Raw genomic sequence first — 15,882 nt, 5'->3', positions numbered from 1 at the left:
AGGAGGCACCAACCCTCAGAGGCTCCATGAGGAGGCCAGGAAGCAGCTTTGGGCTCCATCTCTGCACCGTTCAGCACTCATATCCTGAGCCAGGACTCCAGGAATCAATCAAAGAGGAAAAACAAACAACTAAGGGGCTGTAACAGCAATGTCATCCCATTACCCTCATACTGTACACCCGATCAAGGAATAATTTGGCTGAGGCATCTCCGCCAGAGAAACAAAACCACCCTTCACTAAGAGACAAAAACATCCTGGCAAATGCTTTGGCAGTTTGCTTCTGCTGCTCATCCCTGTCGCTGCTAACACGCACGCCTGCTTTTTAGTCCAACTTTGGCAGGCTTCTGCTTCAACCACCGGTTCTTGTTCTGCCCTTCCCTGACATCAAACAGTCCTCCAGTGCTGAGTAATTTCTCCCTGTGGTAGCACTTAGGCACTAAAATCAAGCCATCTCTCTATTTCTCTGATAAACCAAACAGTTTGAGCCCTTCAAGTCTCTTCCCATAAAGCATTATTCCAGCCCCCACGTTATTGTGCTGGTTTTTGTCTATGCAAGCCCACGTACTGCCGTTTGTGTATCGATGGAAATCCGCAGGAGCAGCCTCCCCCATACAGACACACACAGGGCTGAGGCATTGATGTTTGTCCCCAGGTGCACACAGATACGTGCAAGCCCTTGAGCTCGCATGATGACATTTATGTCTCCTTGTTAGGGGACCAGATGAGCATCCATAGGCAACACCAGATGCTCTTGGCCTGCTTTGCTTTCCTAAGTTAATCCCCACCTCTGCAGGAAAAAGCCAATTCAGGGCCACCTCCCCTAAAACAGCTCCTCCCACTTAATTTCACCCCAAAGCCAAAGAAAATTAGGGGATAGAGCAAGCCCCCAGCTGAGCCACTGCAAGCCCATGACACAGTTGGCACCTGCCCCTGTTACATGGGTGTTATTGCTTTAATTGCTTAACACCTATCCAACACCTGGCTAACCTGCTAGAAAATCCTTAGAGAGCAGCAAGGCATCAATTATTATTACTTTAATTCTAAAGTCACTGCTGGGATTTCTGATCTCCTTCACTGGAAGAGCCTGTGCTGCTCACTGTGGGGGGAAATCAGCAGGTGGGACATCTGTCCTCCCTTCCCCATGGTGTCAGTATCACAGCTCAGGCAGAGGGACTGCAGTCTGCCTGTGAGCTCTGGGGGCAGGAGGCCTCACTCACCTGCTCTGCAATCCCAGCAGGATCCAGTCTGAGAAGAAGTCCAATTAAAATTTAGGGCTGGATTTGCATATTCTTTTTGCATTTCTCTTCTCATTGTAAAACTGTTTGTATTTGTGCTCCCTACAGGCAGACCAGTACCCACACGCTTGCCATCCTGAGCAGGCAATGGCTTCAATAGCAGTGGGACCCCCAGCTACACCCAATCACCACCTGAGCAGCAAGGCACCTGGACCTTATGTTTGACATCATGTCTCCCTTCCCATCACTGCCCGGTTCTTCATTCCTCCTTCCCTGTAACAGCAGGGCAGCCCAGATAGCTGGCAGAGCACTCACCACCATCACACCCAGCAGTACCCAGCTTTTCCCAGGCTCTTCGCACTCTACTGCCCTTCCTGCTGCCCCACCATGGGCTCCGCATTGTGGCTTATCAGCCCCTCCTGTGCAAAGTCCACCATCTCACCTGCTGCAGATCTTTTGCCTAAAAGCACCACATTCCCCTCCCAGAAAGAGTTGAGGAGTCATCCCACATTGCTGGCTGCTAAGGAGATAACTTGCAGCAGGGTCAGTGGTGCTATCTAGGCTGACCATAGCTGCCAGGAGCGATCCCAGCACTTCTCAGCAGCCTCCAGTGAGGATTAATTTAACCAGTCCCCATATCCCCCTTCTAGATGATAAAAGCTGTGGGATGGACCTTGCACTAGGTAGCACAGACAAGATGTTACTAAGAAATCCCCCAACTCTCCCCATAGCCCAGCATGAGGGGCCTGAGGAGAGAAGAGCAAACACTGGGGTGATGGCAGCCCCCAAATCAAGAGTATGAGGTGGAGACGCCCTACAGCCCCTACACTCCTTCCCAGGCTCAGGCTGGGGGACATCAGCAGTGCAGTTCTGTTGGCCCAGAAGCCTTCCAGACCCAGGCATACACTATAAGTCATCTCAGCCCAAACCTCCCTCTGCCAGGGCTGTCCCACACAAGATTTTTCCCTTCCATTATCATTAATTTGAGTTTCCGGGAGCTCAGAGGCCAGTGCTCTGATGTCAGCAGGCTTGTCACAAGCAGGTGAGTCACCTCTGCCAAACCTGCCCCAACCTGAGCACCACTGATTAGTGCCTCCAGGGCCTGTCCCAGCACTGCCCCACCTCAGCACAGCGCTGATGGAAGCTCTGCCCGTGCTGGAAGCACACACTGAGCATCTCCTGCCAACTGGTGGCACTAGCGAGGTTGGTGAAGTCCACAGCCTGTCTTTACCAAGCCATCAGGTGGTGCTTCTGCAGCCAGCAGCTTCGTGGCTCTTTCACTGGGTTATTTGGGAATAACAAAGCCCTTGCACTGGGGAATGCAAGAAGAGGGACCTTGGCAGAAGGACACATCAGGCATCACACATCTTGTGCGATAAACCACCAGACCCTTTGCTCAGGACCAGGAGGGAAGGATGTGGTGTGCCTGGTTCAACACGGCCAGGACCATAGTGACAGCACAGGCTGTGAGTGTGTGGATGAGGTGGCAACACCCCAGGCACACTGTGAGCATATGCCCAGGATTAAGCCCTGCAGAAGAGAGCCATCTGAGAGCAGCCTTTGCAGCAGGGCAGCCCCCAAACTGATTTCAGCATTCTCCCTGGAGCTCTCTTACAGATCAGCTGCTGCCAGACCTGCTAACATCTTTCTTTCTCGCTTTCCCTGAACCACCACCTCACTGCTGCATTTTTCACTCCTCCCTGGTTTCCCATGAGCTGAGGCTCAGATGGGTTTAGGGCAAGCCTAATTTTCCCACTCACTGCTCTGTTTCCCAGCAGCATCCATCACCCCTGCAGAAGGGGATGTTTTAAACCCAACCCTACCTACAGCTATTTTTATCACATCCTTCTCAAACCCATGCACAGCCAGAGAACTTTTCTGGAGAGGACACGTGGTAGTATCCCAGGTCCTCACACGGATGTCACCAGGAAGAACTGACCCCATGCTGTAGCTGCCCTGATGCTCAGCCCCTCTGGCTTACCCTTCTCCCACTCCTTGCACTGGGGCACAGTGAGGACACCACAGCTGTAGGGCAGGGTCTCACCAGCCAGGACCCCAGCCCTCTGCTCCCAAGCACAGCAGACCAGAGATTACTGAAGACTCTAACCAAACATCCAGACCATCAGTAAAACTCCCTGCAGTGCTACCGGTCTGAGCTTAAACTGAGCCCCAGACCCATGAGGGCACAGCTGAGGCTGCTCAGGGTCGTCACAGCCCATCACTGCCAATTCCTAACACTCTGCAGCCCCCAGCCTGCTGCTCACAGGGGACTGTGACAGCTCATCCAGCTCTATGGTGCTGTTACTGTGACTGGGGGGGTGCTGGGTTCCTAAGGAGGTGTCAGAGGAGACAGATTTGCTTCAGGATGAGCACAGGACCAGGGCTGAGCATCCCCAGATGAGCCCCTCCCTGCGTCTCCCTTACAGCTGTGCTCCAATGGCGGAGAGCTGCTGGTGCTGAGCTGCAATCCCTGCAGCTGAGAGCCTCTGAGATCAAAGATGCTCTCATACAAAACCAAAACGTTATTGCTGGCTTTTAAAGGCCAGGCTGAAGTTCTGAAGGAATGAAGTTCCACTTTCCAGAGATCTAATTTGAAACCGTTTAAATGCTTATTGAGATAAAGAGAGCCAAGCAGATTGTGCGGGCTGGGAGACGGGGAAGGGGGAAAAAAAGAGGTTATTACTGACTTCAGTTCAAGCCTTTTTTCTACCTCGAGCTCCCCACTTCTGCCCAGCAGCTTTCAGTAGTGCCATTGTTAGCATCAGAATTGTAATCCTAGTGTCCTCTAATAATAATTTAAAAAAACATATCCCAAAGACCTTGGCTGAAACCGGTGTAACACAGTGGGAGGGATGGAAAGAGCTCTGGGGGCACAGGAAGCTGCGGGGCGACCCGGTGTCCCCGGGGGTGCGGGAATAAACCTCAGATGTGTTTTGTTTCCCCGCTGCCGGGTGGGAACGGCGCTGTGGGGCCGGGGCTGGTCCTGGGGCCGCGCTCGTTGCCGTTCGCTTCAGAGCCTGCTGAGGGCAGCAAAGCCCCGGCTGAGCTCCGCACCCGGAGGAACCTGCAGCGCTCCCCGCGCAGGATGCGGCCCCGGGAGAGGGAAGATCTCGGGGTGCCCCTTTGGGACAGCGCTAGGTGAAGGTGCCCCAAGGCAAAGCCGGGCCTCCTGGCTGTACCCCCGCCTAGCAGCCCTTCCTGCGCTGGGATTGGCGTGGGGCTGCCTTACTGCTGCCAGTCATCATGGTGCCCTGCTATGGTGTGAGCGTAGGGATGGCGATGCTGCCAGCCCGCTGCCGCCTCCGGCCCCGACCCGATCCGTCCCCAGCATCTGCTCTGCCAGCTGAGCCCCACAACCCTCCTCCTACAGCAGCCAAATTGTTAGAAAAGTTCTTGAGAGCAGGTTCCCATGTCCTTGTTTCCCCTGCAGTGCTGGCCCTGTGGGTGGAAATCTTCCTGCTTTAAGGGGGAAAAAAGATAAAAAAAATCATAAAATATGGTTTCTGACCCATTTTGACCCCAAAAAGTACAAACAAGATCTACATTCTGGCAAAGGACAGCCAGCAGCATCCAAGCACGCAGAAACCACAGCATCCCCTGTGGGCAGCACGCAGGGCTGGGAACAGCCCCTGTGGCCCTGGGAGTCTCTGGAGCCTCCTTGTCCTCCCCAAATGGCTCCAGTGAGGGAGATTTACAGGATAAGACCCAGAACGGACACAAAGGGATGGAGGCACCCCACACAGTGCTGTGCCAGAGTCATCTGTATGTTGGCAATGCAGATTTCCATGCTTCTCCAGATTTAGTGGCACAGCGCTGTACTCAAAGCCACTTGTACAGAGAAAGGAACATGAGAGTGTTCCTGCTCCAGATTTAGCTCTTTATTGATTTTCCAGCTGCAGGCAGCAGTCACTGTCCCAGTGCTCACATCACCCATTAAAGACATCATAGAAATCAGAGGAAAACAAGACAGAGTTGTGGTTTGGATGAAAAGCATTAAAAATACTGAATGGCAATTTCTGGGAGGAAAACATCCCTGTTAGTGTGGGGAGGAGCAGGCTGCATTTACTGAATGGTTCAGAGACACCGAGGGCTCCCGGCTACACACAGATCTGGGGCACAACAGCATCTCCATCTCCCACTGCCATCTCTCCCACTCCTCTGGCAGTGCTGTGACCAGCAGGAGGGAGCTGGGATCTGCAGATTGGGCTCATCGCTTCACAGGAAAAGGCAAAACAAGATTCAATATCCTTCTGATAGCACTAGGGCAGACATGAGACCATCCATCCCCAAAGCAAGTACCCCATCCCCTCTGGGTAACTGCTGCCAGTGGCCATGCAGCTGTCCCAGCCCAGGATCAGCCCGTGCCACCCAACAGGGGATCCTGCAGTTGGAGCACAGGCACTGTTGTGCACCACCCCCTTCACTTGCACCCACGTTCTGTCCACGGTCGTCTGGAGTGACACTGAAGCGTTTTGCTCAGAAATTCATGGCCTCCAGGATCGCAGACACCAACACCACATCCCCGGGGATCAGCAGAGCATCCATCACTCGAGCTGCCGAGGGGCATCGTGCTGGGGGTGCAGTGGGGGCATCGCTCAGCTCCATCGCTCAGCCCCAAGTGTTCCCAAGGGCTGTTCCCCACCTGCTGTGTGCAGTGCTGACTCAGCAGCTCAGTGTAAACACCCACCAGCTGCTGCTCCGGCCACTGTTTGCTCAGGCTGTGCTGCTCTGTTTGCCTTGTGGGGATCACGATGGAGGGAGATGAGCTTTGGGATGCGGCAAATGGGGCAGCACAGCCCCTGCAGCAGCTAAAACTGCCCCAGGGCTCCTCCAGCGTCTCAGCTCCTGCGCTGCCTGGTCCCAGCAGCATCAGCCCGTCAGCAAGACTCAAGCTGAATCCTGCATGGAGCTCTTGGAGGTACAGAAAAATGCACCTGTAGCAGGATAACACAGCTGCCACGCAGCCAGGAAAATTCTTTATTATCATTTCCTTGCAACAGAGACACTGGAAAAAAAAAAAAAAGAAAAAAAAAGCACACACCCTGCCCAGGTGCAAACAGCAGCAGCTGCAGCTTCCATGTAGGAATCTATGTACATCACAGTGTAAAGTCCATCAGAAGGAAAAAAATTCAATCCAACTTTAAAAAAAAAACCAACAACCTCCCCAGGTGTGACCTAAAACCAGGAACCAGAAAACGTGGTTGAGAAAATAGGTTGGGCCCCTCCCTCTTACTATAAAATATATAGGATTTCTAAGGCAACGTTTCACAAAACCAGAAGCGAGGTTCCTAAAGAGTCTGAGCTCACAGCTGAGAGCACGGGCACGATTAGTGTCAACACAGAACCCTCACCCATCCCACGGCCTCAGTGCTCTGCATACTCCTTGGTCTCCACCCCGGTCTCGTTGAGCACCGTGGTCCTCATGATGGCCTCTGTGACCGCATAGGGGTCGCAGTTGGCCGCCGGCCGCCTGTCTTCGAAGTAGCCAAAGCCGTCCTGGCCCACCTGGCGTGGGATGCGGATGCTGGCTCCACGGTTGGCCACGCCAGCAGAGAACTCGAAGATGTTGGAGGTCTCGTGGTGGCCGGTGAGGCGCCGGGAGTTGTCCCTGCCGCCCCGCGGGTCGTAGACACAGATGTGGTAGTCGTGCCGCTTGCTCAGCTTCTCGATGGCGGCTTCGATGTGTCTACGGGGGATGGATGGGGTCAGGTTTGGCACAGGGATATGCTCAAGCCACTGCATGTGACAAGTGGCTTTTAAAATCAGATGCTCAGCGCATTGCCCCACCCCTCCTGGCTGCAGCCCCAAGGACTCACTTGAGGCCTCCCTCCTTCCGCATCTCCTCGGTGCTGTAGTTGGTGTGGCACCCGGCCCCGTTCCAGTTGCCGGTCATCGGTTTGGGGTCCAGAGTGGCCACGACCCCAAAGTCCTCACAGACACGGTGGAGGATGAAGCGAGCCATCCAGAGGTGGTCACCCATCTCGATGCCCTCGCATGGGCCTACCTGGAATTCCCACTGCAAGGGAAAAAGAATGTGTGCGGGGGGGTCATGTTGGTGCCACCTGATGGGGCAGCTCCTGTCCGCTAGCCTCAGCAACAGCTGGCAGCATGGGGAATGGCTGAGCTTTGTAGACCACAGTGCAATCCATTGGGTACGGGAACTGTGCAGTGCGTGAAAAGTTCCAGCACTGCCTCACCTGAACTGCGGACAGAATGGGGAGTTGTCTGACTGAAGTCAATTATCTCGAGGTCCTACAAATAAGGATCGTAAGACAGCAGCCCCTTGAGCTCTCAAGGCCCACAGCAGACTATGATTCCTGATCCTCCCCTGGAATGGGACGCCTCAGGGTCAGCTTCTTCAGGTTCCTTGCCGACCATCACCGAAGAAGAGAAGCCCTTTTGGGACAGATCTCACCATCCACTGAGAGCTGAGGAAAGGGTAGGTGAGAAATGAACCAGGGGAAGAAGGTCCTGAGCATGCAGCTGAGGGTTGAGGAACATCCCCTCCAATACCCTGCAGCGTTTCATTGAACTTGGCCATTCTCAAGCCTTTAAGTTGTGGTATTCAACTGTAACAAATTCTACTGAAGCACTGAATCGTAGAATCACAGAACAGTTTAGGTTGGAAGGGACCTTAAAGATCATCCACTTACAACCCCCTGCAGTGGGCCAGGTGCCCCCAAGCAGATCAGGCTGCCCAGGGCCCCCCAGCCTGGCCTTGAGCACCTCCAGGAATGGGGCACCCACAGCTTCTCTGAGCAATCGCTGCCTTCAACTGGCTAATGATTAAGTGCTGATGAAGCGCTTTAAGACTCATGCAACCTAACCTTGTGATTTATCATAAAAGCATTAATAAACCCTAAATTGCTGCTAAAACCAGAGCTGTGCAAAAAAAAATCTACCCAGGACAGCATGGGATTGAAGACATCCCTACATCTTCAGGCGTCCTTCCTGGGACAGGGTTGCACCACTCACGGTGACTAAGCAGCAGTGACACATCCACCTCCACTGGCACGGCACAGCTGGATCACAGCGTGCTGAGAGCAGCCGAGGGGACACTGATCATGTCAGGGCAAGCAACAGGTTCGTTACACTTGTAATGTCCTGCCTCAGCCCCCTGCCAACAAGGCCCTGCTTATCAGTGGGAGGCTCCAATTGCCACTACCCAGCCTGGCCACATGCATAAAGCAATCAGGGACCACCTTGAGATAACACCTCAACTACTCAAATCCCCTCCAGCCATGTGTGCTGCAGGAGGGTCCTCAGGACCAAGGGCAGGATGTGGGCACCCACAGCTTGGTTTGCTGCCATCCTGGCTGGCACTGATGCTGCAGGATTAAGCCAGCAACACATGTTCACCACTGGAGACCCAACAGCAGAGAATCCTCCAAGGGGAGATGGGAGACATGCATCTGGGGGAAGCAGACCCAGAGCATCCTCATGGTCAGCACCTTCAAGCACCCACCTGGGAGGGCATCACCTCGGCGTTGGTGCCGCAGATCTTCACGCCCGCATAGAGGCAAGCCTTGTAGTGGGACTCCACGATGTCACGTCCGTACACCTTATCTGCTCCAACCCCACAGTAATAAGGGCCTGGGGAGGAGGCAGAAGGCATCAGGTAAATAAAGCACTGGGGAAGAAATCCCACCAACTCGGCAACAGAGAATTGTGTTGGTCACAGAGAATTTACAGGAATCAAACGGCGCTGCCCTCCACAGTGCATCGGAGCTCAGACCCAAAATCCAGAGCCCAGTGGTGGTGCAACCTCAGCCTTATCTATGCAGCTCAACTGGACTGGCAATGCATGGGAAGGCGACCAAGAGATAAGCAGAGCTGGGCTGGATGTGCCCGGCGGCACCACCCTGGCTCTCTGAGCACTTCAGGCTCCAGACATTGTTCTGACAACAGCCGGCATTGTTCGTGCCTAGAAGAGTCAGCAGGCTGTGGTTTCACAGGGTTCTTCCTCATTCAGCCTGCCAGGGGAAGATCTCCTCCCCGCCTGGGGGAAGGGAGATGTTGCAAACAGCCCGTCCCTGTGCCGGGCTGGGTAAGGCGGGTTGGGAAACCCCCGGCCCCCTCTAGGAGGTGCTTGGGCTCATGCACCCAGCCGGTCCTTTCACCAACAGCCGTGGGGAGATTTTTCCGGCCGAGCTCTCCAGCCCTTGACAAACAAGTCGTGCAGCCAAGAGCTGTTTGTGCAATGGGGTCCGGCTCATGTGAGCCACGGGGCAGCGGTGAAACAGTTCCAGACCTCCTCCCACCCACCACAGAGAAGCACTGGCGATGGGATGGGGCTGGGATGGGGACGCCTGCTGTAGGATTGCATTCCCTATGGGCTGAGCATTTGGGTTGGGGCCTCAGGAAGGCACTTACCCTGTGGGCCAGGGAAGCCGTTGTCGGGCCAGCCGTAGGGGTGGCCATTGACACCCAGCAGTGTGTATTCCTGCTCCATCCCAAACCAGGGGTGGCTGTCCTTCACCAGGTCCATCACCTTCTTGCAGGTGTGCCTCAGGTTGGTCTCTGTGAGCAGTGGTTGCAGTCAGACCCGGTCGCCCTCAGCCCTCTCAGTCCCAGCCACCTCCAAGTTCTTCCCACAGAAGCCCCAAAGAAAGCAGTGAGCGAATTCCCCTTCATGCAGCACTTTCTACTCACTGGATTCCTCCCTGCAGAACCACTGCATGGCCACAGACTCAGGAGGTTTCATTAAATCACTCCCTAAACCACAACCTCCGGTCATAGAATCATAGAACAATTAAGGCTGAAGAAGACCTCTAAGATCACCATGTCCAGCTATGACTGTCCTCGTCTTCCTCTCGCACATGAAGACAGCAAGGACATCTGCAGCCCTGTCCCACAGGCACCTGGCACAGCGGGGAACAGGGTCTGCCCATCTCCCATTATGTCTTTGCTCCCATCCTCAGCCCCCGTTTAGTCCTCCTCATCCCCATAGCTCCAGGGCTGTGGGAGCAGGACAGTAAGACATGAGAGGTACTTAATGGGGCCCAAATCCAACTCCAGCACTCGAGGCCATGCTTAAAGCTGCCTCCAAGCACAGATCTCAACAAAAACCCTTCCTCCAAGGCTCCCCTCCTCCAGCTGCACCTTTATCAGATGGACAGACAAACGGACTGCCGGGACTGCAGACTTCTGCCCTCGCCGATAAGTCCTTGTGCTTGCAGAAGGACACCCCGTGCCTGACTGCGCCGCGCCAGCTCCTGCCTGCAGCTCCCTTCCTGCAGCCATCCACCAGCAGAGCGACTCTTCCTGCTGTTTCCACCCCTGAGTGCTCTGAGCACCACTTCCCATCTGCGGTTCCCTCTTATTTACAAGATGAAGTGCTGGTGCTCTGCACAGCCCCGCAGGGCTGGGTGTGCTCAGGATCAGTCCCCAGCTCACCCTTCTGCCCTAGGGACATCAGCCTCCTTGCTGTGCTCCTGCTTGTTGCAGCACCTCCAAAACACATCCACGCATGCACCCATGGCACCTGCATTTCAGAGCCTTAGGACAAGTGCTCAGTGCAATTCCACAAACAGTAGCACCAGTGCCTGCAGTCCCCTTGGAGAGAGGCACTGCAAATGATCCCCAGGGCGACAGGCATTAAGAATTATTAACAACAACAACACCGATGCTCACCTGCAGGTTTCCTGTTGTACTTCAGCACTTCGCACAGCACCAGCTTGTTGGGGTCCAGGCAGAAGGGGTCCCTGAACATGCAGACGGGCACCAGGAACATGTCGCTGTTGGAGCCCTCCGCCTGCGCTGTGCTGGAGCCATCGAAATTCCACTCGGGCACATCTGTGGGGTGGGAGAAGGGCAGAGAGAGGGGTGGAGTTGGAAAAGATGTATCTCACATGTGGGGTGTGTGAGGGGCTGCTGGATTAGACCCAGAGTTGGGCACCCAGGAGGATGTGGGCGCACAGGACCGGCTCGCAGTGTGCCACATACCAGTGCAGCTCCCCTTCCCACCCAGCACTAATGACAGCTTGCAGGCTGGGCACCCTGCAGCCGGATATTTACATTACCGCTGTATAGAACAGCCCTGTGCAACAGCTGCACCGGGTATCGCCAGCACCGCACAACCAGCACAGGTGAACGTCACCTCCCAGTGCCCAAAGCACCTCAACGCTTCATCACGGCCAGGCTCAGCGCCCACCCACCACACCAACAGCCAGCGGAGGAGAGGAGGCGGTGTTACCTTCGATGCTCTTGGGCTCCTTATCGAGGGTCCTGCTCTTGCAGCGCACGCCCTCACCGCTGCCGTCGATCCAGACGTAGGTGACCTGCACCAGCCCGCCCTGGGGCAGCCTCATGTACTGCTCCCGCACCAGCTTGTTCAGCCTGGAGCTGTGTGACACCGACATGGCGACGACCCTGCGGGAGCGGAGCGTGCCATCACCCCTTTGCCTCTTTTCCCCCCTCCTCGATCCCCCCGAAAGCAGCCGCCCCCCGGACCCTCCAGCGTCCCCCCGCGGGATTCGAACCCGCGGCCCGCCGCTCACCGGCCCAACGCTGCCCGCGGCCGCGGCCGCCGCCCTTTATAGGCGGGGGGCGGTGCGGAGGGGGCTCCGCCCCGGGGCGGTGGGACGGTGCGGGGCTGCCGCTTCCTGCCGATACTGAGCCCCGCGGGGACGGTCGCTGCCGGGTTTGTTATTTGTTGAAGCGTTACTCAGCGCAACGGCAAGCGTTTCCCCGTCAAAATATCGCCGTTGCAAAATCGTGGGATCAGGGAATACCCCGAGTCCGTGGGGCTCCCAGGGATCACGGGGCCCTGCACAGCACCACCCAAACGCACACCTCGTGTCTGAGAGCAGTGTTGGTGAGGGGCTGCCATGAGAGGCTGTAGAACTGCCTCGAAGCCTCCTTTCTGCCTTCTCTGTCCCGAACAAACCTCAGGACCTCAGCCATTCCTCACACTCTGTGCCCTCCAGACCCTTCCCCATCTTGTTGCCCACCTTCTAGATCCCATTTATTTAACTCTCGTTTATCACCCCCTCCTGCTGCTGTGGGTTCAAACCCACATGGGCAATGTGCAGCCACCCATGAGAGCAGAGCTGTGCTGAGGGCTGCAGGAGGCTGAGCACAGGGCTGCCATCTCCCCTCAGCCCTGCACTGAGCTGCAGTCCAGCATCTCATGTTTTCAAGCACTGCAGTGTCATTGAGACCTTTAAAATGAATCCCATCCTCACGTAGCAACGCCGCCCCAATTTGGGGTTAACTGCAAGAACTGAGCAAACAGGTGTGAACTGCAGCAGATCATTTCAGTGTAGTGGCAACTTCTGAAAGCCCACTTTCAATCACATTGGTTAAACAGGCCGTGCTGCCTTTTTGCTTTGCCATAGACACAGCATCACAGAGTCACCAGTTACCCAAGCAGGCCACTCTGAACCACACCAATGGGGGCAAGCACAACACGAGCAGCCAGCATGGGCAGCTCCCAGTACTGTTATTTTCCGGGGGTGAAGGGGGGGGAGGGGAGTTTCAGAGGTCCCAGCTGTCAGGGCTGGGTGAGCACTCACACTTCCCTTGTTTTTCACTTTTCAAAATATTTTAAAACATGCCCAGGCTCCCAGGCAGCTCAGGGCCTTGTTACCTGGCCAGGACTGCAGGGCAAAGTCATGTTTTCTGCTGCCTGACTCACCCCACGAGTGCCTTTGTGCAAAACAGGGAACTGCCTCCATGCCATCGGGGCAGGTGAAAAACCCTTTGGCAGCAAAACCCTTCTGCAGCCACCCAAGCTCAGGTTTTTCTTCTGGAGGTGTTTTGCTCCCTCAGCCAGATCAACAACCGGGAAGAAAGACAAAAGCATCTGAGATTGCACAAGCACCAGGAAATGAGATTGATGGGCACGGAGGCAAGACATAATTAGCAATTTGGGTCCCCGGGTTGTGACATCAATGGCACCTGGACGTCACCTGGGAGGAGGTCAGCACCCAGGATGTGCCCAAGGGCAGCTGAACAGCGGTGGCAGAGGGTGTGGGGCTCCCTGGGGTTCCCCCTCCACACCAGGGGTCGTTCAGGGGCTCCTTTTGCAGGACACCCTCAAAGCACGCAGCTCCAGACAGCCACCACCCCCCTCCCCGAGGTGTTTTGGGGACGTGTCCATAAACGTGTCTGCAGGGCCCAGCATTTCCTCGTTCCTTGCTGGGAGCAGGAAGGCAGCGCAGGAGGAAGTGTGCACCTGGAGGTACAAGCAGGAGGGTGGCCCAGAGGCGTTCCTGCACAGCTGCCCTGGTCGTGTCCCTGTCCTTTAGGCTGATGCAGGGCTGGTGCTGAGCTTCCACGGCTCCATGGGGAGAGGATGGAGAGCCCAAAGCCTCAGGAAAGCATCACAAAACAGCCCCAGGGATGGTCAGTGCTGGGCATCAGCCCTGCAGTGCTGAATGGGTCTCTTGGCAGGAGCGATGCCTTCATGTGAGCTGAGCAGTGCCAGGGCTCAGCCGAGATCTGCAGTGCTTTGGCTTCTCGACGTCCTACAAAAGCTCTGATTTTACCTCCTGAATGCGTCCAGAAATGCGCCATGTGTGCATACACAGCGGGCTCAAAAAGATGGAGGAGCAGCACAAAGTACAGGCTGCACTGATGAGCAGTACTCATGATGTGCTTCAGGGAGGGAAGCTTATTTTTGGAGAGCTGGAAGTGCCGAGCACCAAAATACCCCAAGTGGGAAGACAGAACAAACAGCAGTTAATCCCTTACCTGGTCAAAGCCCAGCAGGAGGGCAAACAGGGCGCGTTTATGGCCGCTTCAGGGATGGCTCCAGCCTGCAAGTGTGGGGTCCTATCCCTGCCCCAAGCACCACTAGCAGGGCAACTCACCAAATATCTGATGCCACATTGCTAATTAGCATCCAAAGCCTGCTAGGGCGTTCTGTGAGGTATTGCTGCCATACAGTGTGGAACACCTGGTTGTTTGGTTCACGCTGTTCCACTTTGCATCAAGTCTTACTTCACCACGGTCTAATTCCAGCCGTTTCCATAGCATGAACTCTACGGTACACCATTCCAACTGGATCCTTGAGCCTCTGGAACCACATTTCCCCCTGCAGGTGACGAGCTCTTTGCAAACAGCCGTCTCCCGCCTGCGACAGGCACAGCAAACATTAACCAGCGCCCGGGACGCGTCACCCACCCAAGGTCAGCAGGACGGAGCGGCGGAGGCAGCAGCAGGGATGTCCTTGTGTCTGCAAATGGATGCAGATTAAACCTCTGGAGGCTGTTTTGGGGGGGATCTCTCCAGCTGTGGGGCTGCAGGAGGAGCAGAGCTGGGTGCTGGATGAGCCGTCGCTCCTCAGAGTGGCTGCGATGCTGGGCTGAGCTCCGGCTCAGTGGGCATCGCTGAGGCTCCATGCTGAGTTCCAGCCTCCCAGCACAAGGTTTGGGTGTGAGGCTGCAGCCAGCACCCCCCATAGCTCAGCCCAAGGCTGAAATGCTTCCAGGTGTTATCTCCCTGACTTTGAGGCTTTATCAGCCCAGGCATTTCCCAGCCTTGCCAAGATACACCGAAGGTATTATTAAAGCCTTAGCAAATTTTCCAGGTTGAAAGAACACCAGGAACACGACACACTTCATCGAGAATGGGTTAAATGCATGCGAGCCGGAGTGACTTTGGACAAGGGACCTCTCACTGCTCGTCCCTTCCCCAGCACAAGCTGGATGCTGACAGGGGTGCTGGGCTCCTGGGGCTGCAGCTTTGTCCGTGGGTTGGTTCCCCCCAGGCACAGTGCAGCACTGAGCTGTCAGGATGGAGAATTTGGGCTTTATCCAAAGTTACTCTCCAGGAGTCAGGGGCTTTGCCCTGGGCATCGATTGCTGTGAATGAAACCCCAAAAGCATCACCTGCAGCCCCAGGTGAGAGCGTTCCCTCCATCTGGTCAGGATCTGGCCATTCTGCAGAGCATTTGCTGTGCTGTCCCCTGCCCAACCTGCTTGATGGGGAGATTAGAGCAAAGGCAAAGAGCAGTTTCAGCATGGGGGAGTCCAGCACAAACACCATAAAGAGATCAGAGGGCAGGGGGCTGGGGGGCATGCGGGGATTTTCCTGCACACCTCTCAGGAAGGGACAGTTTTCCAGAGGTAAAGAAACGTAAGAGGGATGCTGCAAAGAGGTGATGCAGGCATTCCTGTGCCATAATTTGCAGGGGATGCTGCTGGGGGGCGGCAGGATGCAGCTCACGTGGGTCAGGTCAGTGCAGGAGGGTTTAGCAGGGCTGACCTGGTGGTGGAGGTGGGGTGGGAGCACAGTGGGACCCACCATCCCACGCTGTGCCAGCGCCGGGGCCAGGAGATGTTGGCTCAGGGGTGAATCTGCGCTTCCCTCCCATGCGTGCTCACTTCTACACTGTTCCCACAAAACAGCTGATCTGACAGTTCGCCTTCACAGTTGAAATACATTTAAGCAACGCAAATCTCCTTACGCTTGGATGTTTGCACCCAAAGCACTTTCTCCTCATTTGAGTAGCAGTTACACCTTCCCCTCTACACCTATCCATCCGCACGTCATCCTGTCCATCCATTGCACCAGAACACACGCAGGCAGCCCACAGCCCCGCTGAGCATCACCCCAGTGGCCACCATCCCCACTCCCAGCCTGAGCCCTCCTCTTCAGCCCTGAGTCCTGTGCAACCTGGGACCCGCAGAGCCCCCAGCCC

General features: G+C 55.6%; 1 protein-coding gene across 2 annotated transcripts; it reads right to left on the bottom strand.

Annotated features, from left to right (window-relative positions):
• Window positions 1–5,105: 5,105 nt before the first annotated feature.
• Window positions 5,106–11,775, bottom strand: LOC125702728 (glutamine synthetase). Of its 2 annotated transcripts, none has more exons than XM_048966364.1 (7): window positions 11,735–11,775; window positions 11,431–11,606; window positions 10,869–11,030; window positions 9,609–9,755; window positions 8,701–8,828; window positions 7,052–7,251; window positions 5,106–6,921 (listed from the first exon to the last, which is right to left on the bottom strand). In XM_048966364.1, the coding sequence occupies exons 2-7, from the start codon at window positions 11,594–11,596 to the stop codon at window positions 6,600–6,602; spliced, it is 1,125 nt and encodes a 374-aa protein (XP_048822321.1). In that variant the 5' UTR covers window positions 11,597–11,606; window positions 11,735–11,775; the 3' UTR covers window positions 5,106–6,599. The 2 variants fall into 2 exon arrangements, with proteins under 2 accessions (XP_048822321.1, XP_048822320.1); XM_048966363.1 differs by lacking the exon at window positions 11,735–11,775 and adding an exon at window positions 11,717–11,730.
• Window positions 11,776–15,882: the final 4,107 nt, after the last annotated feature.

The sequence above is a fragment of the Lagopus muta genome, chromosome 19 (genome assembly GCF_023343835.1).
Source record: "Lagopus muta isolate bLagMut1 chromosome 19, bLagMut1 primary, whole genome shotgun sequence".
Taxonomy (NCBI): domain Eukaryota; kingdom Metazoa; phylum Chordata; class Aves; order Galliformes; family Phasianidae; genus Lagopus; species Lagopus muta.
This window is presented reverse-complemented; position numbering and strand designations above follow the sequence as displayed.